Source organism: Epinephelus fuscoguttatus, linkage group LG19, assembly GCF_011397635.1.
Source record: "Epinephelus fuscoguttatus linkage group LG19, E.fuscoguttatus.final_Chr_v1".
NCBI classification, from domain to species: domain Eukaryota; kingdom Metazoa; phylum Chordata; class Actinopteri; order Perciformes; family Serranidae; genus Epinephelus; species Epinephelus fuscoguttatus.
Window position 1 is genome coordinate 11,597,310 of NC_064770.1, and position 24,399 is coordinate 11,621,708.

Sequence of the window (24,399 nt, forward strand, 5' to 3'; positions counted from 1 at the left end):
TGTATTTGTTAACAAACACATTATAGGAGAAGGTTTATGCATGAAGACAGAACAACCAGAGAGCACCCAGGAGTTCAAGGTTTTCAGTCAAAATAATATTTATTACATAGTTTCAAAAATACTGCGCAATATAAATATTACAAAATACTGTGAATAATACTGTATGTCAATATACTTGAACTTAAAACATTTGGGATTAAAACACAGACAGACTTGAGATGAGGGCTGCAGCAGTTTGTCGCTCTACAGTGTTAAACTTAGTAAAACATGTCTGCTGATGTTTTTCATACAAACTGATCTATGATTGGTAACTCTGAGATGTTTTATGATTTGGGCCCAAACCTCTGACAGTAAGGCTTTAAAGGAAAAGTTCAACATTATTTGCTTTCTTGCCGACGGTTAGATGAGAGGACTGACACCACTCTCATGCCTGTAGCGTAAGTGTGAAGATACAGCCAGCAGCTGGTTAGCTGGGGGAAACAGATGAGAGCCAGGCTAGCTGTTTCCCTTTGTTTCCAGTCTTTATGCTAAGCTAAGCTAACAGGCTGCTGGAAGTGCCTTAAATTATTTTGCAGAACACATGCCAATGGTTTCAGTCTTCTTATCTAACTGTCAGCCACAAATTGTTAAACTATTCCTTTAATTCAGTTTAACCACTGTACATTTTTGTGTGTAGATGAATGTGAATGACGCTCCACTGAAAGATCCTGAAACATACAAACAGCTGAAGCAGAGAGAACATTATGACAGAAAGTGTGCATTTCCTTTAGCTTTGTGTACATTTTAAAATGTAGAATTCCTTTTGTCTCCGAGACTTAAAACTTTCTGGTAACTCAGACAAACTTTGTTGTTTTATTTCTGTAACAAAATATTTTTTGGCATCTGTCCAGTTGAGGAGTTTGAACCTGAACTTGTTAGCAAATAGTTGCTTACTTACACGCCCAGCAGCTACAGAGCAACATGAATAGTCATTTGTATCTGTCTCTTTAGCTGCTAAATGCTCCACTATATTCACCAGCTAGTCTCTAACTGTCTGTCTGCTGTTTGATGTTGAGCAGACAGACAGACAGATAAACAATGATTTGAATCACACTGTAAAGTTCTGTGTAGCCGAGGGGATCTGCAGATTCAGTTGATAATCCTGTGTAGGTCCATCACCAGTTATTTGATCCATTCTTATGATAAGAAAAATTGATTAAAAAGTGAACACAGAATCCTCAAATTCGTTTATATGCATCAACAATGATGATGATTTCTACCCTATTGTCTTAAGGACTTTTGCAGTTACCCATCACTTGGCGTGCTGTTGTAACAGCTACTTTGCATGAACAGTCTTTCACGTGATATCAAAGTGAAGATTTTAAAATGGAAAATGAAACAAACAAACAAGAAAAAAAGACACTGTCTTACATCAAGCCTCAATTTAGTTTTTCCTAAAACAAGAAATACAAAAATCTCCTGGTAAGCTGAGATAATTCTGCTGGTTTTCTGTAGTTGAGGATTTTTCTCCGCATGTGTTTAAAAAGAAGCTTAACAAGTATATTTGTAGTGGAAAAAGATGAACTAACCTAATGCCCAATGACAGATATTTAACTTGTGCAAAGTAATATGATTTTATCACTACCTGGAAATGGAATTGTTGCAGTGTAAAATATCCTGTTTCACAGTTTTTCATATAGCCATACTTTAAGAATGAATTTGAGAATAGTTCCAGTTGGTGCCAGACATGAATCTTGATCCTGGAGCAGCTACATGAAGCTCCGCAGACAGAATACTGTGTACTCAGACATTCAAATAGATGTTTCACAACAGCAAATTGCCACAGGCAGCTATTTTCCTCATCGCCAAACCCTCATGGTTTATGAGTGTGGAGTCGAGTTTGTTTATAGGCCAGAAAAAAGCTGTGACAGCAAAATGAGCGTTTATAAACTTGACCATGCCCACAGTCTCGAGTCGGTCCTGTTGCTTTGGGATGATTGTCTCAATGCAAACACAACAGCTCTATGTCACAATAAGTCTGTGTTTTCCTTCATCCTGTGAGAAATACTGACTTTGGATGCAGCAGGAAGGAGAAACCAAACGTCCTCTAGTATTCCCAATTGCACTTGATTGTCCACACACACCTCTTCCTTCAGCATTTAGCCATTGCCGAGCTCTTGTTGCCCGCCTTTGAGTCGATCTTGGCCACCAGCAGTCTGAGAGAGTCTCCTGATGATCGGATCAGCTCTCGACCACTGAAATGGAAACAGAGGGAATCAACAGGCTGTAAAGAAGCAGTGACAGGAACATGGGATCAGACTATCTGTAGTGTGTACTTTAATACTTACACGTTATACTCCATACCGACCACACTGATGCCATTAACAGCCAGGATGCGATCGCCTGTTTTCAGTTTCTGACACTGAGCGGCAGGAGAGTCAGGAACCACTGACTTCACATAAATGCCACTCATTCTCAGCTGTGTTTTCTGTGTAAATATAAAACAGGAAGGTTACTTTATAGAGTAACCAAATTGTGGTGCTCTCTGAGGCATGTCTAGGTATTATAATTCTGTTTTTATTAGGGAAACAAGCAAATATTCACATTTGAAGGCTGGCGTTTTTACAGCTAATCAATGATTGAGCAGTATTTTTGTTGTGAGTGTTGTTTTGTTGATTGACTAAATGTTATAGCTCAAATATAAATTATAAAGCATATATATATGTTTTAGTGTTTAACAGTTGTACTCTGTGGTACAAACATTAACCTGGTTTTAATGATAGCTAATGAGCTTGTCTGTTCAAACATATCACATCACCATAATGGCTTTTGTCCATGAGGTTGGACCGCAGAGCTGCCCTTCAGTCAGTAAGAACATTTAGTTAGATTAGATTTGTAGTTTCAGTCTGTTGAACTCAAATCCCTTCAGTTTATAGTCTGATCTCATTAGTCTTCATCAGATTTGCTGCACAAATTTTCCTGTGTCCGGATTAAACTGTGAAAACATTTAGCCCTGTGGCTGCTGATCTGAAACAATCCAGATAAGACTCTGCCTTTCAAAATCATTTTACACTACTGGACCTCTAAATGCTTGTTATTAAATCAGTGTTATGAAGGAGAGAAGAAGAGAATGTGTGCTGGGTAAAGAAGGAAGAAGCTGTTGTACCGTTCCATCCACGAGCGCCAGGCCGAGGCCGTGAGGTCCTCTGTGGAGCTCCACCGTGAACACTTCCTCTCTGTCTTCTTCTTCTTCTTTTTCTTCCACATTGTCAGTCTTCCTGTCAGCACATCCACTAGCTGAGCACACAAACACACACAAACAGAAAGAGAACATGTTCGCATCAAAACAAATTAGTGGTATAAATACTCACTTAAATAACCATACAACCAAACAAGCCCAAGGTGTTGTGGACTGCAGTAAAAAGAACTGCCCTGATACAGTGACTCGGTGCCTTCGAAAACTCCAAAACCTCATTAGCAATTATTCAAAACAACATGTCATAGATATAAAAATAGGAGCTGCCTGGTAAATTAAGATTTGGTAAAAGCTTGTTTTCATCCTTTTTTGGGTGAGAATCCACTCTTTTGACATGAACCCTCCACCACAATCAGTGTTCAGACTCAAGAAAGGAGTTATTTTGCGGGGGGTTGTGATGTTCAAAAAATGTATCCACTGATTTACAGATGTGTCTTTTGCCAAGTACGTCAATGGGAAAAAGTATTCTTGGGCCGCAGGGCATCACATGACCATTGTATTTCTACTATTTGGCCACTATGAAAATTTGTCTTTAAAGCCCGGCACACTTCCTGGAAACCTGACTGATTCACACTGGGAATTTTTTCTTATACTCTGAATGTAAATAAGGTGCCAGAGTGTACAAAAAAAAAAAAAAAAAGCATCAAAATAGAGCTGTTTTTTTATGTGCCAGCGGAGGATCCCCTGGACCCCTGAAAAAGGTCTTGGCTAAGCTCTGAATGTTGTCAAATACTAGAAACACAATACCTGCGTACACCTGACCTGTGCGGAGCTGCTGTAACTGGCCCCTTACTTCCTGTCATTTTGCAAAAGCGGCCCCCAGGCAGAGTGAGTTGAGTATTCCTGCATTAGACGTTTGTTTTTTGGATTCATTTTTTAGTGTATAAAATTTTAGAAAATAGCTAAAAACGTTAATCAAATATTCTAAGAGCCCAAGTGACAGCTTTTTCATCACATCAGAACTTAACAGTACTTTGCACTGATGCTGTGTGTAACATTACAGCTGCTAAACATCAGCATGGTGGCATTGCCATTGTTAAATTTGAGGTGCAAGCCTAAAAGAACTGCTAGCATGGCTGTAGACTCTTGTTTAAAGTTAAAACCAGAGGTGGCAGAACAGGACACTAAATGTCATTTTTCCTAAACCTGTCCTCCAGGCTGTAAGCACAGCTTTAGTGCACAGGAAATGAAATGTTTAAACTCTTAAACGATCTGCTAAGCTGCCTGAAATCAGATCTGTTAGCCTGACAAGTTAGCACGCCGCAGTGCTGTAACAGGGACTTCCTGCCTGCCTCATGTGTTTCCTCCTGTCACAACAACAACTCAGCAACAGTAGCATTCCCAAAAAAAACCCACCCTGTTCCCACCCCTGCAGCTCCTGCTCTACAAACCCCCCACCCCTCCCCTCCCTCCGCCTTTTCCCAACATGCAGCCTGTCTGCCCCCCACGCAGGACCTGCCCCGAACAATGCCGCCACCGATTAAGATTCCACGCACCAACCCAACTGTAAATTCCCATGACGGATCGGCCACTGCTCTTTTCTCTCCTGACATCACCACCTCTCTGTAATTCTTGGGCCCAGATTAAAGGATTACCAAACTTTCAAAATAACATTAGCCGTTAGCCAAAACCACAGAGGTAGATACACTGGAGGCCAAGGTATGGCTACACATGGTGGATGATATACAGAGCTCCCATCAGGGTGGAAAAAATTATTTCAATAATAGCTGAAAACTGTGTTAAGAATTAACTTATTTTCTTATTTCTAATGAGAATTTGTCAAATATTTTATATAAAAAAGTAAAAATGTTCCTTTTAGCTTAGAAAATCAGTGACTAGTAGAGAATCCTGGATATGAATCAACTGCTGACAAAAGTAAAGACCAGCCATAGTTTTCTGCCCTTATTTTTCACAGTGGTAAGAAAAGAATTATAAATTACTTAAATTATTTATTAACATTATTTTCCTAATTAATCAATTAATCGTTGGGTCTATAAAACATCAGAAATCAGAGGAAAACTGTGTTCGTATTGACCTATTGAATACACTGCTAAACTGTGACAGATATACAAACAGAGATGGTGCCAGATGGCTCTGTTTCAGTGTAATCCTCAAACCCTTTAAACAAATTACTTTAAAAAGGCACTAACAGAGAAAACATAATACAACAAGTAACCAATGAGAGTAAAGACGTCTGATTAGGATCAACAAATCCTTCAGCTTTAAAGCCTTTCTGTAACAGCACACAGCCACAGTGGGGGGGGGGGTTGGGCTGTGAGGGAGCGCATTACCACAGGTTGAACCTCTTAAACACAAACACAATCACATGTGACCAAAAGTGTTTCTGAAGGTCTGGTTCAGATCTGAGGAGAGCTTCTGGACCAACCAGCCTCCTCTCTCCTCACTCTAAACAAACAATTAAACTTATGACTTTTTAAGATATCAGCGTTAATATCCTGAATTATGTTTGTTTTGACTTGTGTGAGTATTTGTGACCATGATTTTTTGTCTCAGACTGACTATGTCTGTACTGAAATTTACTCCTTCATAATACATCTCCATATTCCAAGACCTTTTAGTGGGAACTAACATTAGAAAGCTAAGCTAACTAGCTTCCACTTTCTGAGTGAAATATAAACCAACAGCATGATGGGTCCAAAAATGGCACCCATTATTCCACCCTGTATTTTGTTTGTTTGTTTGTTTGTACATGTGACTGTTGCTATCATTAACACCATTATCCAATATTTAAATCACGTGAAAGACAGATGACAATATTTAGATGCTGTACTTGTACAACGTACAACGTACAGGTTCTTGTATTCCCATTTTCTGCTATTTTATATTTCTACTTTACTACATATTAGAGGGAAATATTTACTCCACTACATTTATTTAATACCTTTAGTTACTTACAGTATCAGATTATTAAATAAAAACAACAAATCAATTATAATGTATTATTACTAATAAGCATAAGATTTAATTGATCCTTTGGTGGGGGTTCGTATATATTGTGGTAAAATAAGCTCCACCTTTATCAGCTGCAACATTAGAGTAATGTACATATTAATGCACCAATAATTATAAATCATTAACATTATTCTGAAATGGGCCATTCTGCATAATGAGTATTTTTACTTTTAGTACTTTGAGAAGATCTCTACTGGTATCAGATACTTAAATTTAATGCTAATGCTAAAGGTCTTTTCAAGATCGGTTTTAACCCAAATTAAGACTGATTTTTGGACGAATCATCTTCTTATTCAAGCATTGCAGGTAAGTATAGAGGTAAATAGTATATGTAGGAATATGGTTATTAGGGCGAGTAAGGTTAATCTGCATTTTGCCAATAGGTAAGTGCAAGTTTAGGGTAAAAAGACAGTATTAGGTTCGATTAGATTCGTAACATCAGACTTTCATGCAAAAGAGCTTGACTCATTAATAAGAAATGTAGATGGATAAATAAAATCAGCTAAAATGCTTGTGGCAATTAAGACTTCACATATTGAAATTTAAGACTGTTCAATTACTTTTAAGGCCTAATATTTTTAAAAGACCTTCAGACCTTTTAAGGACCTGCTGCACCCTGGTGGTGGAACAGTGGCCAAAGCTGACAAAGGCTGACGTCAAAAAATGTGGGGTAACGGTCAATCGCTGCCATTTCGAAACTTGAAGCATAAGTACATTTTCCACAGATAGGTCTGACATGCTGCATTATCATTTTAGTTTCTGTTTCCCTACATAAAAAGTGAAGTCGACTCTCACGGTGACTCCCTCTCACTCCCTTTCACTCCTACAGATGACCTCATGACAGAGGCGTCCAAAAACAATCGAGGCGGGAGAGGAAACACTCTTTCCTTTACAGAGCGAGCCCACCCTGCACAGCCTTCCACTTGAAATTCCTGACCGCCGGAGTCAGTAAAAAGATGAAGGGAGGACTGAGGAGGCGCTCCACCTCTTTTATGTCGGGGCTACCTTTATGTGGACTTGGACAAATATGTGGCAGGTCCTCAAGGTCAAGTCACTAAATACTTCCCTTAATAGATTCAGTCAGAGGAGTTGAATGAGGTTTTAAGACGTGACCTCATTCCAGACGTTAGTAACAGGGGACAAAGTTTGAAGCGAGTCGGTCATATTCTCAGTGACAGAGCTGTGTGTCATCTGAATCAGAACCTGCTGTGTGTAAGTGAAGCCATGAATGGGCCTTTTGAGATGCTGTCGGTTTCTCATCACTTGTGGTTTCCTCTTTGTTTCATGGTCTCTTTGTACGTGCACACTGAACTCTCAATTATCATCTTTATCATTATATCGGTTGTCAGGTTTCAGTTGATGGTATTCAGCTGTTAGAGGCTTTAAAGGACCACTTTAAAGGCTCTGGAAGGCCATGTTTGTTTTAAATGTATATTCTTTTAATTTAATGTGTTTTCAATACTTTACGTAAGTGCTGCAACTAACAGCTATTTTCATTATGGATTTATCTGATTGTTAGCAATGTCAGTCTGTCGGTCTTTTACTTTTCTACAAACATTCATGATCCATAGATCATGAACCCTGCCAACTTTGGTATTCTCCTGATAGTTCTTCTCTAGCCACACCACTGAGGTGATTTTGAGTGAAATGTATCTACTGGATTTTCTGATTTCGCTATGTCTCGAGAAACTCTTGTGGTTTTGTTTCTCATATCAATGGTACCTTTGGCAACAGGAACAATCCCTCTTTGTTCTGGTTACATGTTCAACACACAGTTGCTGAAGACAAAAATTTAGCTTAGACTGGTTAATATTAGTTAAAGATTTGTTCAAAAGTAAATCAGTATTTGCTAAACTGAGGCAAATTACTTTCGAAAAAAACCAGCATTGGCAGTTAGCCACCAAGAGTAGCCACTGGGACTAACCACAGACAGTCTATGGGACTAACTAGCTTACTGCTACTTCCGCTATCCCACAGGACGTTGTGCACATAATCATTTTTAAAGTAGTGCCCTCAGGAATAAGGTGGATAATATATATTGTTTCTTACTGTTTTTTTTTCTTATTTCCATAGAGGAATGCTTTGTACCCCGCATAGGAGCATCAGACAGTCTTATCCAGCTCTGCTCTGTTGGTCCAGTCTGAGTGCACTGACCACCTGAGTGATGACTGTGTTTGCATCATGCCTTTATTCTGTTCTGTGGTATCTACTTAACAATCTGTGACAAAGATCTCTGATGAAGGTAAATTAAATTTACTGGGGCCTATCAGTAAAGTGTGCAGATCTTTTGTCTTCTGCCTGTTCAGTTACCTTTCTTTTGCTGTCGGGCGCCCTCCTGCAGATCCGCCTCCAGCTCGGCCAGCTCCATACCCTGAGGGGTGTTGGGTGGCGTCAGCAGGCAGGACGGGTCCAGCGCCAGGCTCTTGTGGTAGCCCATGTCGGCTTGTCCTGGAAGGGTGTTCTGCAGCTCCAGGTTCTTCAGCTTCTGGGTCAGGACTGCCTCACAGCTGCTCAGGTCACCGTGAGATCCTCGGGCCTGAGCCGGCTCTGAAGGGGAAGTGCAGCCCAGGTCTGCCTCAGGGGACGGGCAGGTAACAGGGTCAGAGACCTCCTGATGGGCAGGATCCTGCAAGACCCTGACGGAGGGTGGGGTCATAGACTGGCTGTCTGTGGTTGTCCCATTGAGAGCCTGAGGGACATAAAGTCAATCAATAACAGATGTAGAAACATTAAGGTGTCTCATTTCCTGCTCTGGGGTCAGAGGACTTGTTACCTGTTCCTCTACATCGGGCTCGGCTTGGGTTTCACTGCGGGGGAGTTGGCGAATGAACTCCTGCAGATGACCGAGCTGTTCAAACAGAGCGGGCTCCACGATGGGTTTACCAAGCTCCAGGTGAAACGTGGTGCTCGGCAAGATGAGAGGCGGGTGGCTGTCGAAACTCTCCAGGATGTTTGCTGCAGGAAGAAGAGAAAGGTCATCCATCACAAATGACCCGATCTTCATTTACAGCTTTCCAATGAAACTCCATCCTGTAACTTTCAAGTAAAGCTGCTGTATTTGGGTTAAGACCTAATTAAAAGCTGTAAATAAAGTACAGGACTGATGCAACTGTTGCAGTCAGTGGTGTTTTTTTACGCAGCAGGGTGCAGTTGGTGAGAGGATAAGAGGTGAAAACAGGTGAGAGCGAGGCAGCGACTGTCCTGCTGGGAGAGGTGGATTTGAGAGGAAGCTGTGGAATGAGGCTGATTGGTGGGGACAGACTGACGGGACAGGATTACTCTAAGGGAATAAAAATACAGTGTATCAGTGTGAAAGTGTACTTATAACTATCTGTATTATTTTAATTATTATTTAAAAAGAAAAAAAAATTAAATGAGTCCCAAAATGTTCAGTATTAAATAAATAAATGAGACAATATGAAATAAATAAACATAAACAACATTTAAATAAATGTTTTGCTACGTTTTGTCGAGGGTGAATGCAGCTCTGTTCTCACTTCCCCAGTAAGTGTCTCCCTACTAAAACCTGCCCAGTTCCTTTATTATTTGGCAGGTCGTCTTCATATTTGGCTTGGAGTTCTCTTCCTGTTTCCTGTGCCTGCCTGATTTTGGGACTGTAAACTTTTTGAAATATTTTTTTGATTTCACCCAGCTGTCTCTTTTGCTGTCTGCAGTTCCAAACCTGCTGCCTCCTCTTCACGACCGTAATATCTTAAGTAGAATGAGTTGGCAGAGAGTAGGAGCACATTGTTTGGGGTCATCCCTATGTTTCCAGGGTTCTGTTTCCCGGGTTCTATGTTCCCCACTTAACCCTGCAAAAAAGGTTCTATGTTTCCCGCTTGGTTGAGCGGGCAACATAGAACCTTTTTTGTGTAAGCGGGGAACAAAGAACCTTTTTTGCAGGGTTAAGTGGGGAACATAGAACCCGGGAAACGTAGAACCCTGGAAACATAGATATGCTCCCCATTGTTTCATTAGATCATGATTGATTTTTTAGCAACAGTGTGCTTCCCTCAGAGCTTCTAAGCACCGTTCAGCTCAGTTATTACACTTGTTGAGTTATTTATCGTGAGGTATTGTGCAGTGAAGCATGAATACAGTCAAGTTAGGACATGCAGACTGCACAATAGATGGTTCTGATTCCTGCTGAGAGAGGAGTCTGGTTACTGCAGTTTACAGTAAACACAGTCGTCTAGAAAAGGACAGGTCATGTAAAGCTTTTGGTTTAATCTGATTTTCATCTAGTTTTTAATATTCAGAACAAATACGTATACATTAACAAATGTGTATTTATGAACACTAAAATTGCTGATGCACTTGTAAGACGTGTATGTTATACAAACCGAACTGATGATGACTAATCTTTTTTTTTTCCTATTCTATAGTATCTATTATATTATTTACATGGCTCCAGAGTCATACAGAAGGAGAGAAAGAATGTTCTAAAGCTACAACTATTTTTTTTTCATTATTGCTCCATCTGCCAATGGTTTTTTTCAATTAATCAGTATTTTAATGTCAAACAGGGTTCCTACATTTTAAGGCAAATTAAATTTAAGACTTTTTATGACTTTTTTAATGCCACTAGGAAATAAATTTGAGACCAAGTTTGCAACAACCAAAATTAAAGAGAGAGAAAAAAAAAAGAACCAACATCAATGACTTAGGGTTAGGGACAGTTTTGCCCAAATGTTTACTGTGATATAAAACAAGCCTTTTCTGGGAAATTCCTGGCCTTTGTCGACTGCATTTCTTGGCCATTTTGTGTTTCTCACTCAGCATGTGGGATTTCACTGCCTTGATTCCCATCGTGTGATGTTACCAATTATTTTTAGATTTTTTAATGCAACTGAAAGTCAACAATTTATAAAACCTACTTCCCATATCTGAGCATTTTGAAGACTTTCAAAAAATTGATTTTAGACATTTTAATACCAATCAAGGCCCTGTGACTTTTATGACTTCGTAGGATTCGTGGGAACCCTGGGCAAAATTCACCTAAAAAAATCACAATCCCAGTTAACCAGAGCCCAGAATGACTTCTTAAAAAAGCTTGTTTTCTCCAACAAAAAGTCCAACACCTAAGTGACTATAAAGATATTTGTACATTATGTCTCTGTCTATGATCTTAATGATTAAACATTTAACAGAAGGATGGTCTACGTCTACATTACTCACCTGTCCTGACAGTGTCTTCTGCGTCATCCGGTGACGGGGTCCATCCAGTGGGACAGGCTTTACCAGAGCTGTATTCTCTCAGCATGTGGTGAAGCTGAGCAGCGTTCAGGGCAGCAAACTCAGTCCTGAGAGACGCCCAGGACGCCTGGACAAACATATAAACAACAAAAGGCAAATATTGAGAGACATAAAGCACACATATTCTAAAACCCTTCGACAACTTCATATGCAGGATTGTAAAAGTGATGCTTTAATCTTAAAGAAAGAGCCACAGGCGCTCTTTGTAGTCATTGTGAGAATGACAGGGAGGGAGAAACAAGCATTTTCCCATCATTCTTGTTTCCATATGAGGAAACAAAGTCACTGCTACTCTCTCATTTGCATGCAGAGTATTTTTAAACCAATTATATGATCTAGTAAATGGTTTTTGTCCTTGTGGTAACAAAGCCTCCTGGGAAAATATTTCTCACTGGTGAAGCACTTCAACTTGTTTCTTATCAAAGCAGCTTTTCTTCAAAGCTGCGTACCTGTGTTTACTCTGCACACCAATAAAAGGTGAGTGTTATAATTAGCACGTCATTCCTGTTCTGTGCAGCGTGAGAAGTGTAAACTTTTAATTATCTCTCTGCTCACCCTCTCAGGTTTCTTATCATGAAATATAACTCACACAAGATAGATAATATTTGATCTTCTGATGACAGCATAAAGTAGCTCAAGGATAAGGAAACAGGTGAGTCACCCACCAGTAACGTTCATGTGATGATTAAAAACATTACATAGTTCATTCAGTCAGTTTCCAGATGAATTGGTGGAAGGAGGCATTTGCCCAGACATGCAGGGGCCACAACAGAAACCATAAGTTAAATGTTGTTGTGTCCCTGCCCTTCTCTTATAACGCAGACGCCTCACTGAGCTTGACAGAAGGTGAGGTTTAAAAGCTGCTTATAAACTGCAGAAATGTAAAAATGTCTCTGTTTGTTATGTCTGAGATTTAATGCTCAGCAGCTAAAATTACTCCTCAGATGTTGTGTTCTCCATAACTGCTGGCAAAACAAGCGACGCCACATCCCTCTGGGGTAATTTACAACTGTGCCAGTGAGCCACTTCAGTTCTTAAAAGCCCAGAACTCCAGATGGAAAAATCAGTCAAGGGTGTGTACTCTGTCGCAGCAGCCACAAAGTGACCTCATGCCAGGGCAGGGATACATAAAACCACCAGCTTCTTAGCAACTGTCCAATCCCATGTACAGACGAGACACAGCCTTCAACAGCTGTGTAATGAGGGGGGCTGAAGCTGTGCTGTGCCCCGGAGATGTTTCAGGCTGGTATCATGACTGCGAGTCATATGGTCAAAACAGGTGTGAGAAACTGGGTCTCATACTTAACCCAGTTCCTCCAAATATCGAGGGTAGATCCCACTGACACAGAGCAGGAACAGATTAAGTTCTGTAGTCAGCTCAAATATCTTTATCATCTCATCTCATCTCTCATTTCAAACCAGAGGAACTTATACTTGTACCTCAGGAATACTCAGGCAGTTGTCGAGAAGTATGTGATAAGCTCAACGAATTAACTCATCTAAGAAAGCAGAAACTGTGATTTGACTTTAAAAACACATCCACACATCTGTGTAAAAGACAAAAGAATGATCAAATGGACTGTAACTTTGGACAGGCTGTGTATGCTTGTTTATCATTCTGTGTCACCTCTCTTAATACTTTTGTGGGTCTGTGAAAACAGCACAGGTGGTACTCTTCAGAAGTTTTCTTTTTTTTTTTTTTTAACTCGGCACGAATTTGTATGATATAGAGAATGCAAACTTTTCGACCCAGCACAAGGAACGATTATGTTTTCCTTTTACTGCACTTCACATTCTGCAACTATGATACAACACTCCAAAGATAAAAAAAAATCAAAACATGGCGTCAATGTTTTTATAAAGAGCTGAAATAGTTCGAAGTAATGGATATAGTGTTCCAGAAATATTAAGCTTTCAGTCCATTTTTCTACGCATTACTTTATCACTAATGGCTGTGTGGGCCTCTCAGACAAAGAAAGTTGGGAACTACTTTTCTATACGAAGTTGTTTAAAGACCTTTATGGAAAATGTTGTGACCACTCCTGACCAACCCAACCCTCCATCCATCTCACAATGAACTGTCTTTCTGTCCCTTTGGTTTACTTTTCACACTATGTTATGTCCCACACTGGAGAAACCCAAGAAGTAATGCTCTCACTGCATCAAAAGAATCACAGGCAAGCTTTGATCTGAAAGGCATTATAAAAAAGGATTATACTGTACATAAAATTGATTTGATGGCGTCATGTACAGTACATATAAGCTGCCTTTTCTATTCATAGCCTCTCTATTTAAAGCACACAATTAAAAGTACATGGCTACTTCATCACAAAAACATTCAGCAGGTTCCATGACATCATACCTGTACTTTTAGAAGTTGTTCATGACCTTTTGTATCACCTTTGTTTCTCATCAGTCATACCTGTGTCACCTTATCTGACAGTTTCTCTTTATGTGTTTAATAACCAGCCAAGTGAGAGCTCAGCTTCCTTCTGTGGTACGAAGTGTAAACAAGATCTGAATGGGTAACCAAGAGAATGGTGTGCTTAAGGAGGGATTAAATGTTAAGTTGGCAAGCTACCACTGCGCGGCAAAGACTAAACACATTTATAAGGTTGTTGTTCTAGTGATGTCTGAGTGATATAGCGCAGTGTGTTATTCCTGAGCATACACTGAAACAAAGGGTATGAAATGCCTTTACTCTAATGTACCTCTGTGTCTTTGAACATTAAAATTCCACTTGAGCTCTTAGATAAATGTTTTCACTTAATTATACAAATGATTTAAGATGATAATATATTACATAAATACTCCGGGTAAGAGGATATATTCAGGTCATTGTAATTGTAATTAAGATAAGTGGTGGCCAAAACTTCACTGGCACCATGATGTCATGGGTTGATCATTTTACTGTATTGACCGTTCCTGCTGTTTCCTCATATCTGATCAATGTGACTGGCACTGTGAGAGTTTAAGTGCACCAGTACCACTATAACCATTAACCAGTAACATGCTTCCACAGACTTTATGGGATTATTAGTCACGGTTATCACAACATTCGGCAACAATAAGAATCTGCAGAAAAGATAACATGGAGCAGTGGGAAGGGTTAGGTGAAACATTTTGCACCTCAAACATAAACATGCATAACTAATGTTACACTGACACTTTTGAGACAATGAAAACATTCATGCTGACGCAAACATGACTTGACTCTGGAAGCTTCACCCGTCCATGGAGAGACAAACAGGAAAGGAGAAACGGATGTCCTCTGACCTGCAGAAGGGTCTCTTTGGGTGTGGCCAGCAGATTGACAGCAGCAGAGAGCTTCTGGAAGAACTCGTTGGCCAGATCGCCCAGACCGATGCTCTGGATCCAGTCCATCAGCAGGTCCAGGTTGGCCCGGATCTGAACACCTCGGGACCACTGGTAGAACCCAGCGACAGATCCTGAAGAACAAATCAGTCAGAATTAGACATGATATTGATGTACAACTTACCAATACAGTTTTTACAATCAGTAGAAGTACAGGGATTTGATAAAAGTTATATAAAGCAGTTGTAGTAGTAGTATTAATGCCATTAGCCTGTTTACATTGAAATGCTGCAATAAGTTAATGTGTTTTTAAAAAAAAAAAACAAGCAAGAATATAGGCAAGAAATACAGTTTAGAAGCAAATGCAGTCTAAAACAAAAGGTATCTGTGTCAGGAAATGTGCTGACACCTGTTTGAAAATAATATATTGCATGTTAATAATTAATGTAGTGCACATACATAATATACTGCTACACATATAATAATAATAAACACTAACACATTCACTGCAAATACCATAATCAAATATATCATATCAAATTCTCACTAAATCAGTTTAGAGATATGATGTTGCTAGCAGCTGTTTGAGGCTGTGCTGTTTTGCTAAATGCTAACATTAGCATGCTAACATGTTCACAATGACACTGCTACTCTTATTTCAGCGTGTTAGCATGCTAACATTTGCAATTTAGGACTAAACACAAAGAGGTTGATGAGAATATCATTGGATTTGTTGCTATTTGGTCATTAACCAGCCCCAGACGCATGGACATTTTGGCCTGGTAATGACGACAGATGAAACATTAATGGATCCCCAAAATTATTACAGTTCATCCTGAAGGGAACATGAATGCTTGTACCAAATTTCATGGTAATCTATGCAATATTTGTCTGAACAATTCACTTAAAAAAACAAATGTTAACCCCTTGGTGTCGCTACAAAAAAAGCCAGTGGATCATCAAAGACAGTAGGATTCATCCTCTGGGGAACATGAATGTTTACACAAAACTTTGTGGCAACTCATTAGATGAGTTGTTAAACTATTTCAGTCTGAACCAAAGTAGTGGCTAAAACAAAAGAGCAAAACTGGTCTAACAGGTTTTCTAATGTGGAAAAGTGAGCTGAAGTCTTACCTCTCTCCATGAGGGTGTTGAACAGCGATGCGTTGATGAAGAAGAACAGGTAGGCACAGAGTTGTAACGAGATGTCTGGATGGACCTGGAAGGCTGTAAGAAGCTTCAGCGCCTCCTTCAGCACTTCCAGGATGCTGTTGAGTCCATCGGGCACTCGCAGCTGACCGCTCTCTGAGAACGGGTTCCCATCCAGCAGGCCAGGCAGCGCTGAATACATGCTCTGTGGAGAGAGGTGGTGACAGGTTACATCTCTCCTGTAAAGACCAGCTGGATGTTGCACTGCACACTGTATAAAGTACTGGATAAGCACTGTTAATGCACCATGGGAGTCAAATGGTGATAAGGCTGATACTAAGAGTCACTGAAGCACATGAACTATAACACGTAGACAAAACATTCCCTCTCCTACATGTGATTCCTGATTATATGAAGTATGGTGCAGTAAAATTACCAAGGAAATAATGTTCTTTTTCTGTTAGGACAGGACATAATGGCTCAAAGTCAAGAGAGGAAGACATTCAGAGAGTGTGCAAGAAACACTGTAAGGAAGCTCATGTTTTACAACACAAATGGCCAGCTGAAAGAAATTAAAAAAAAAAAAAAACGGTATCTACAATTACACTGCAATTTGAGTCATTTTAGATACAAATCCTGCTCTAAAACATGGATCAAAACAAATAACACACAGCAAGCTGTGATAAAGCATACTAGTGCCCTGTAGAAATGTGTTCTTTAACATTAACAAACCATTGCCAAGATATAAGTTATTCAAGAATAACCAAATGGAATTATTGAGAAGTAGTTTGGCCTCTTGTGCATTTTAAAATTACATTCCTATCTTAAAAAGCAGATGTATATAAATATCAGGAGGAACAAGACAGTTCTGCAAACACTGCAAAATCATCTTGTAAGCTGTTTTATTGAACACAACCTCATTGTCAGTCCTCACACAGATCCGGCTCTTATCACTACTCCTTCTGATACAGTTCTGCCATTGTTTTACAATGTATGACATCACCTGCTAGGTACATACACACACACACACACACACACACACACACACACACACACACAATGACTAGGATAATAACCTCAGACACACTGTAAGAGGCCATAAAGATGACAATAACCCTGCATGCCTGAGGCAACAGATCAGCTCATAGTATACAGTAAGGATCTGAGGATTTTTACAGACTGTTAATTGTGTTTTAACACATCTGTATGGCCCAGTATGCCAAAGAAAAAAAGATCTATTTTCCCACATATCTTCATTTTTGTTCTACTGATCATTGTGGTGTATTTAATAGCAGCATTACAGTAATGCCCTTTGGCCAAGTTTAATTCATATTCTATTTTTAAAACAACTTTGCCAGAACAAACAGAAGAAGTGATGACATTATTTCTTTAAATTGCAAACACAGTTGAGTCACATTTCACGGGAAATTAACAGAAACACATTTTTCCCCTCCCTTCCTTTCCCCCACTGGGTGTTTCTCTGATGACAGTTCGTCTTCCTCTACAGGAAGCATATCCTCTTTTTCTGTCCACCAGAAAAATAGTTACCAGCAAACACATACACAATAATACACTGTTAGAAAGACATTGCAATACATCTTACTTTCCTAAACAACACTGGGACTGCTAGATTAACAAGCCTCAAAAGTGACAAATAAACATGATAGCATACTGAAAAGCTGCCTCTGAAAAAGCCACATCTTTTTTTCAGACTAAAGAGCATAAACTGTACTGCAAAATGTCTCTTTTTTTCAGCACAGGCAGTTGAAATATGTCTGAGTATTCACAACAACAGCACAGACTGTTCCTGCTTCCTTCCCTTCCTTCCTCAACCAGTCACTGTGCAGAGTGGTGGTGTTTCTACAGACTCTGCTGCTGGGACCTCGACTTGATTCTACACGAACCAGACAGCCTTTAATAAGCATTTTTAAGATGGAGAAGTCACATAAATCTTGTTTGGGAGTGGCCTGTTTGGGCTGTAAAACAGAGGAGATGACTGTTGACTGTCACAGAACAAACCCAGACACACATTTAAGATACATTTCAAGTCTTTATATAGTTTTTAAGGCCTTAGAGTGGTATAAATTATCTCAGTAACATAGATCGGTGTAAGTTATGTAGTGGTGTACCCCAAGGCTACATCATAGGCCCCATTTTATTGTCATTATATAGGCTTCCACTGGGGTTTTATGACAATTCTACATCCATTATCATCGCTAAGCTGATGACACACAGCTGCCCTTTCCCTGCAACCAAGTAAAACACATAATGAGGAGATGAAGAAGATGTTGAATGTTGGATGGTCAACAATTAGCTCCAGCTAAGTTAAAATAAAATGTTTTTGAAGTGCTGCCTTGTTTGGCACCAGCCTACATATCTGATGTCTTCATATTCTATGTCCAGACTACTCAGATCTTCTGTTCAGTTACTCCTCACCCTTTCGCATTCCCAGTCAAAATACAAAAATGGTCGAGCTTTCTCCATTTGCTGCTCCCAGATTGTTGAACAGTTTACCTTCACTGTCAGATCCTACCCAATGTATCAACACGATAACAACCAGGCTAAAGAGCCTACCTTTTACAATTTGTTTTACAGTTTGAGTTCCATTAATTATCATTATAACAATAAAATACTTTAGTTTTGTCTGGTACAGTATTTTACGTATATATATTTTTGTTTTAATCATTTAAATTTCTCTATTAAAGCACTTGGTCTATTATTTTTTAAATTGGCTCTAAAAATAAATTTGACTTAACTCTTAGCAATTAATTACTGCAACTGCAAGACCTAAAAAAGACCTTCAGATGTTCACATAATGGCTCTCATCAAATCAGCCATTCTGGTTTTGTTATTCAACAAACTAGTGAAACCTTGAGAAACGAGATTGTCTTTTTGTTTATATTGCATTCAGTGGAAAAGACACCCTGCTCACTATCTCACAGGCCTTTCCTGACTGAGAGTGCCAGACAGAGTTGGTGTTTCCATTCTGTTATTGTGTTTTCTATCTGGAATATGCTCAATGAAAACAGAATGTGGTGTTTACACAGTCCAATTTCCTGCTTCACATGTGACCGACGCTCAGATTTTAGAGGTCAAAAAGCTGATTTCACTTAATGAGTGTGTTTATGTGTCGTGTGTTATAGAGCGCGGTATATTAATGTGTGTCGGCCAACCTTTGTTAGATAGTAGACAGTCTGCTGGAAGGTGAACATGATGACTTCTTCCAGGACTGTCATGGCTTCCTCACAGGCTGTCCGAGTGGAGGAGATCTCAGAGTCCAACAGTCCTGACAACACATACAAACACATTTTAAAATCACATATAACACACTCTAACAGCTATGATAGAAAAATAATCAAGTTAAAGGTCACGCTGTGTTATTGTCCACCTTGGTCCTCCTGGTCCTGCCTCCAGGGCAGCAGCTGAGGGACTTCATGCTGGATGAAGTGCAGCAGTTCGATGGAGTTGGCCATCCACAGCACCAGAGGCTGCAGACCTGGGATCAGCTCCTCCATGCTGAGCAGCTGAAAATGCTCAGGCTGCCCATCACTGGAGCTCCTGATATAAAAACACAGAGATTAGCAGTGAATTTGTCTTTTTTGACACCCACTTTATCCAATTCAGATACCAGTCAGAAATCTTTGTACAGACTTTTATAACACCCAGAAACAACTACGGAATGCACTTTGCTCTGGCCGACTCACAACAACCACCATGAGTCTTACAAGACTTAAAGAGTGTGATCATGTTACACCTGTCCTGATGTCTGCACACTGGCTACCAACACTTCAAAAAACGCCCTCTGACTAACAAGCCTTTAGGTACATTGTCTCCTTCCTACATCTCCATGTCTTCCGTGTACTCCATAACATCCTTTCAGATCTCTTGAGGCTGGTTATTTAACTTTTTTCAGATTAAACAAAAACTATTTCAGGAGTAGAGCATTTTCCGGTCAAGCAACTTCTACTTCAATTACGGGGGGCAGGCTTTGTGCAGATTTTCAAATCTGGGCTTAAAAGTTTAAAAGCCATCTTTTTTTTCCGAATTTCATGGGCTGGATAAACATCCATCACTTCTACTTTGATAACTAATTACTTTAATTCTGTTTATATTAACATTCTTACCTTTATATTTGGGATTCTGCCTTCTTTTGTATTTAACCTCATATTTGTATGTCTGATTATTTTAACCTGTAAACTATGCAGACATTCACTTTAAAGTTGAAGTTAATGCAAATACTTTTGGTCGATTACAAAAGATACCTGAATTACAACAATACTTCTTAATGAATAAGTTAGGTATAATAAACTGATAAGGTATAAGTTATAGTATTTGTAGTTGTCATCACACCTAAAAAAAAAAAAACGTAAAATAGTTTGTGTGTAGTTTGTATTTAAATACAGTTCAGGCAGCCCTAGGTTTTACTTCCTTGTTGTCTGTTGTGACAACAGATATCAGTAAACAAACCTGACTTGAATAAGTCAATAATATTTATCGGTTTGTTGTGTAAGTGACACAATCTAAACCTGTAATTTTAAAATAGTGCGATAGCAAAGATAGTAAGTTGAACGTTTTTAGTTTCATCCAAAACCTCTACATAAGTGCTCTGTTTATCCTCCAGTTAACCTGTTTCGGACTTCCTCTAATATTTCTACAAATCAGCAAAAATTTTATCTGCAGTCAGACTTTTACAGCAACATTCTACTTTCCTCATGAAAACATTTTGAATGTCATTGCTTTTCCTATAATAACACATCAAGATGTCTTTTGTGAAAAAAGGACTATCCTCCTGTTGGCTTTGCTGAAATGATTAGTTGATGAATCGATTACTTAAATGACTAAACATTGATCAAAAACAATTTTGATGATCAATTCTTATATAGCTTGTTTATTAAGGGAAAACATTATGTTTCCAGCCTCTAAATGTGAATCTACTTTCCTCTGTTTTATATGATTGTAAACACCTTTAGTGTTTCACTCCTTTTTTGGACAAAAAAAAGCTTGGACAGGCATTTCCACTATTTTATTATCTGACCCATAACTGCACTACAGCTTTACACTATATTTACTTCCAATTTAGCACTGCAATGTCCACCATCAAACTTAGCAACCACTGCAAAGCATTACACATGTATATGCTTACTTATTGAATGAAAATGTTATTTAATTATCAGTTGCAGCTATTAATACCTTACACTTGTATTCTTGTAAGGGCAGACATATTACACTTCTTCGGATGTTTGCTCCATCTCTCACTCACTTCTATTAAAGGTCTATTGAGTTTGTTTAACTTGGATAACTTTGCTCATGTCCTGACACAGACAAAGTTTAATCTGGTGACACATGATGATAAAGACAGAAACACTGCGCTCATGAGAAAAACTCTCTGTTTCTTCTACTTTCTTAGAGAAGAGACTGTGGGAAATTCTCTCTTTGCACAACCTGCATTTAAAAAAAAAACCTCATTGTTTTCCAGAGGAGCAAACAGTTGTAAAATCAGACTTTAACTCCTCTTTTATTCAGACTGTAAAACTCGAGGTGTCGTATATCATCGAAGGCAGCAGCTGCTGCTCTTCTCTCTGTGGCAGCTCATTGTCATGTATTTCTGGGGCAATCTGGAAAACACTTTGTTTACTCACGTTTCTGGCTGAATTGCTGCAAGCTCCTTTGTCTTCTCCTAAGAGGGAGGACACGTGAAGAAAATATCCATTTCATCCCTGCATTACCAGCAAATATCATCCATCTTATGTACATTATATACAACTCTGATGGCACATTTGATTACTTTACATTCATCGCCACACTCAGGGGAATATAAGGCTGAATAAAAACTTACACATTTGAGATTCTCTGGCACAAAAGGTAAATTATCTGAAGATTCGTTCTTACCCACATAACGAGCTGGATCTGACTGGCTATCCGGAGCAGCAGCTGTCTGAAGTGTGTCAGCTCAAACGTGGACGCTGAATGCTGAATACAGAGGCTCAGCAGGAAAGCAGGCGTCAGCTTTGGTTCATTTCCACTGGGGTCCAACATATCCAAAACCTCCTGCAGGACCCTCTCCTCCTGCTCCAGCTCATAGATCACCAAAGCCTCCGTGCCCTCCAGGTCCCTCCAACGAGGTGGTAAAGACTTCCTCTGGAACCTTTTGATGGTGACAGAGGAGCCACATGATAAACAAGAGGATGATGTCTTTGTGTCAGAGTTCGGGCAGAGTGTGGCCATCCAAGGAGGGGTCTGGATGGATCCCGGTGTGCTGGTAGGATCCTTAAACATGAACAGGTAGTGTTTCCCCAAGCCCACCAAGTCCCCTGGGTTCAGTTCAACCTCATCTTTAAGGAGGAAACCGTTTCTGGTCACGGGAGCACCGTGAAGGGGCTTCAGCATTGTCAATGTCTTTCTGTGATCCCCTGTGGATGTTGGGTTGTTAGAGTCCAGGCGTCTGACACAGCAGTGTTGAGGCAACACATCAGGAGCAAAGAGAAGGATGTCGACCTTTAACCTTTCCTCATCCTCTCCGTTACAGTGCTCCCTGCAGCAGCCGAAGATGGTGGTGGTCCCACTCATCAGGTAGATGACAAAATCCTGCAAAGACAAGTGTTTTTTTAATTCAGTGTTACAAAAACAGTCCAAATGCTTCAAAACTCACTTTAAGAATGAATCATTTGGTTAGTATAATGTTAGAAAATACTTAAGTATGCATCTTCAAATTGCTTGTTTTGTCAGACTAACAGTCAAAAAGCCAAAGATATTAATTATACTGTAATACAAAGCGGCAAATTCTCACACTGGAGAAGATGGAACCACGAAATGTTGCTTGAAAAATGACTTGACAATGAATTAATTACAAAAATAATTGCTGATTTATTTTCTATTCTTGCATCAGCTGTTTATGTAATCCAATAACCAATGACAGTCAAAGTGTAGGACAGGATTGATTTTCTTGTGTAACATTTTGGAAGTGAACCAGCAGTGTGCGTGTAAACAGCAGCATGATCAGCCTGCACTGGCAGCGTGATGGGAGACAGGAAAAGAAGGGCTTATGAGTGAGACGTCGGTGATGTCCGTGACCGCAGGTTCACCACATTAAGACAATTAGTCATGTGATGATACCGTATCATCTGTACTGGCAACAGTCTGTAGCCTGGCAAGCAATGTGAGGGAAGAATTGCTGCTTGTGTGTTATCTTCTACAAACAAAAGAAGGTTCAAGAAGGTGAATAGTTTAAAAAAAGAGAAGTTAATTGCTACTTGAGCAAAAGTCCAGTTTTTATATTCAGCATGTCTAATGCTTTTACTGCTTTTTTCTGTTACACTCCAGGAAATTTGTCTTATTTTATTTATTAGTTCTTTACAGGTGATGTTTCCGTTATGAAATAAAGAGGATTAAAAGACTCCTGTGCTTTCAAATTCCAGTGAAGGAGTTCTCAGATATCTTGTATATTTTAGATTAAGTTAATCTGTAAATACACAGTTTTAATAAGACTAACAGTCTTCAGCCATGGTCGCAGCTCTCTGAGGCTGTAAGACACAGTGTGCTTTGAGCTAAACACTAATGACAGCATGCTCGCATGCTGATGTTGCATCAAATTTCAGCAGAATCCATCCAATAACTGCAGATACTTTAGTCCGTACAAAGTGGTGGACCAGCAGACTGATGAATGACTCCCATCTCTAGAATCATGCTGCTAACATGGCTAAAAAGTTCTAATTTTCTGCATAAAAGTATCATTACTTAAAATATAACCAGTAGTAATTACAAGTAACAAGTCCAGTTTTGTTTAAAGCTGCAACAATTAATTGACTAAAAGCCATTAGTTGGTCGACAGAAAATAAACAGGTAACTGTTTTGATAATCAGTTATTTTTGAAATTTTCTGAGCAAAAATGTCAGACATGTAAAGGTTCCAGCTTTAGAATTGTGCTGATGTGACGTTAATCTTTGTCACATACAACAGTAAAGTAGATACTGTTGGTTCTTGGACTGTTCGTCAAATAAAACAAGGTATCTTAAAAAGTGACCTTGGGCTGTGGGAACCCCTTTTGACTTTTTTATGACATTTTATGGACTAATATCAAGAAAATAATTGGGAAATTAATTAATAATGAAAATAATCATTAAATGCAGACCTAATTGTGTTGTCAGTTGTGAAGATATGGTTTCAGTCACAAACTTTAAAAGATCTAAATGGCTACTTAAACAATCTTAGTTCCTATGCCTAACTATAAACCACAAACAATTAGTCCTGCTGCCACTCTTAACCTGCTGTGGTGCTACCAGCATCCTGCACAGTCAGCAGATCTGCACCGGCGGTGATAAACAGCGTTGCAAAAAAGAGCTTCATGTTCCTGGGAACAGGGCCGGGCTAACAACCACAGTCTGACTCTAGTTTACTGTGAAAAATGAGTAGTGTAAACTCAGTGATTCAGAGTGCATCACAAATCCACGGAGTTGTGATTTGGAGGTGATATT

The 24,399-nt window shown here is 39.3% G+C and overlaps 1 protein-coding gene across 1 annotated transcript in view; it reads right to left on the reverse strand.

Annotated features, from left to right (window-relative positions):
* Positions 1-80: 80 nt before the first annotated feature.
* Positions 81-24,399, reverse strand: part of si:ch73-281f12.4 (Ras-associating and dilute domain-containing protein-like) — a 32,511-nt gene continuing 8,192 nt past the window's right edge. The window contains exons 5-16 of the mRNA XM_049561965.1: positions 21,818-22,513; positions 21,568-21,605; positions 19,317-19,486; positions 19,102-19,214; positions 15,914-16,133; positions 14,741-14,913; positions 11,387-11,531; positions 8,982-9,163; positions 8,519-8,897; positions 3,146-3,276; positions 2,328-2,467; positions 81-2,234 (exon numbers count right to left, since the gene is read on the reverse strand). Coding sequence (XP_049417922.1) covers positions 2,132-2,234; positions 2,328-2,467; positions 3,146-3,276; positions 8,519-8,897; positions 8,982-9,163; positions 11,387-11,531; positions 14,741-14,913; positions 15,914-16,133; positions 19,102-19,214; positions 19,317-19,486; positions 21,568-21,605; positions 21,818-22,513 — 2,490 coding nt within the window. The 3' untranslated portion in view covers positions 81-2,131. The remainder of the gene's footprint in view (positions 2,235-2,327; positions 2,468-3,145; positions 3,277-8,518; positions 8,898-8,981; positions 9,164-11,386; positions 11,532-14,740; positions 14,914-15,913; positions 16,134-19,101; positions 19,215-19,316; positions 19,487-21,567; positions 21,606-21,817; positions 22,514-24,399) is intronic.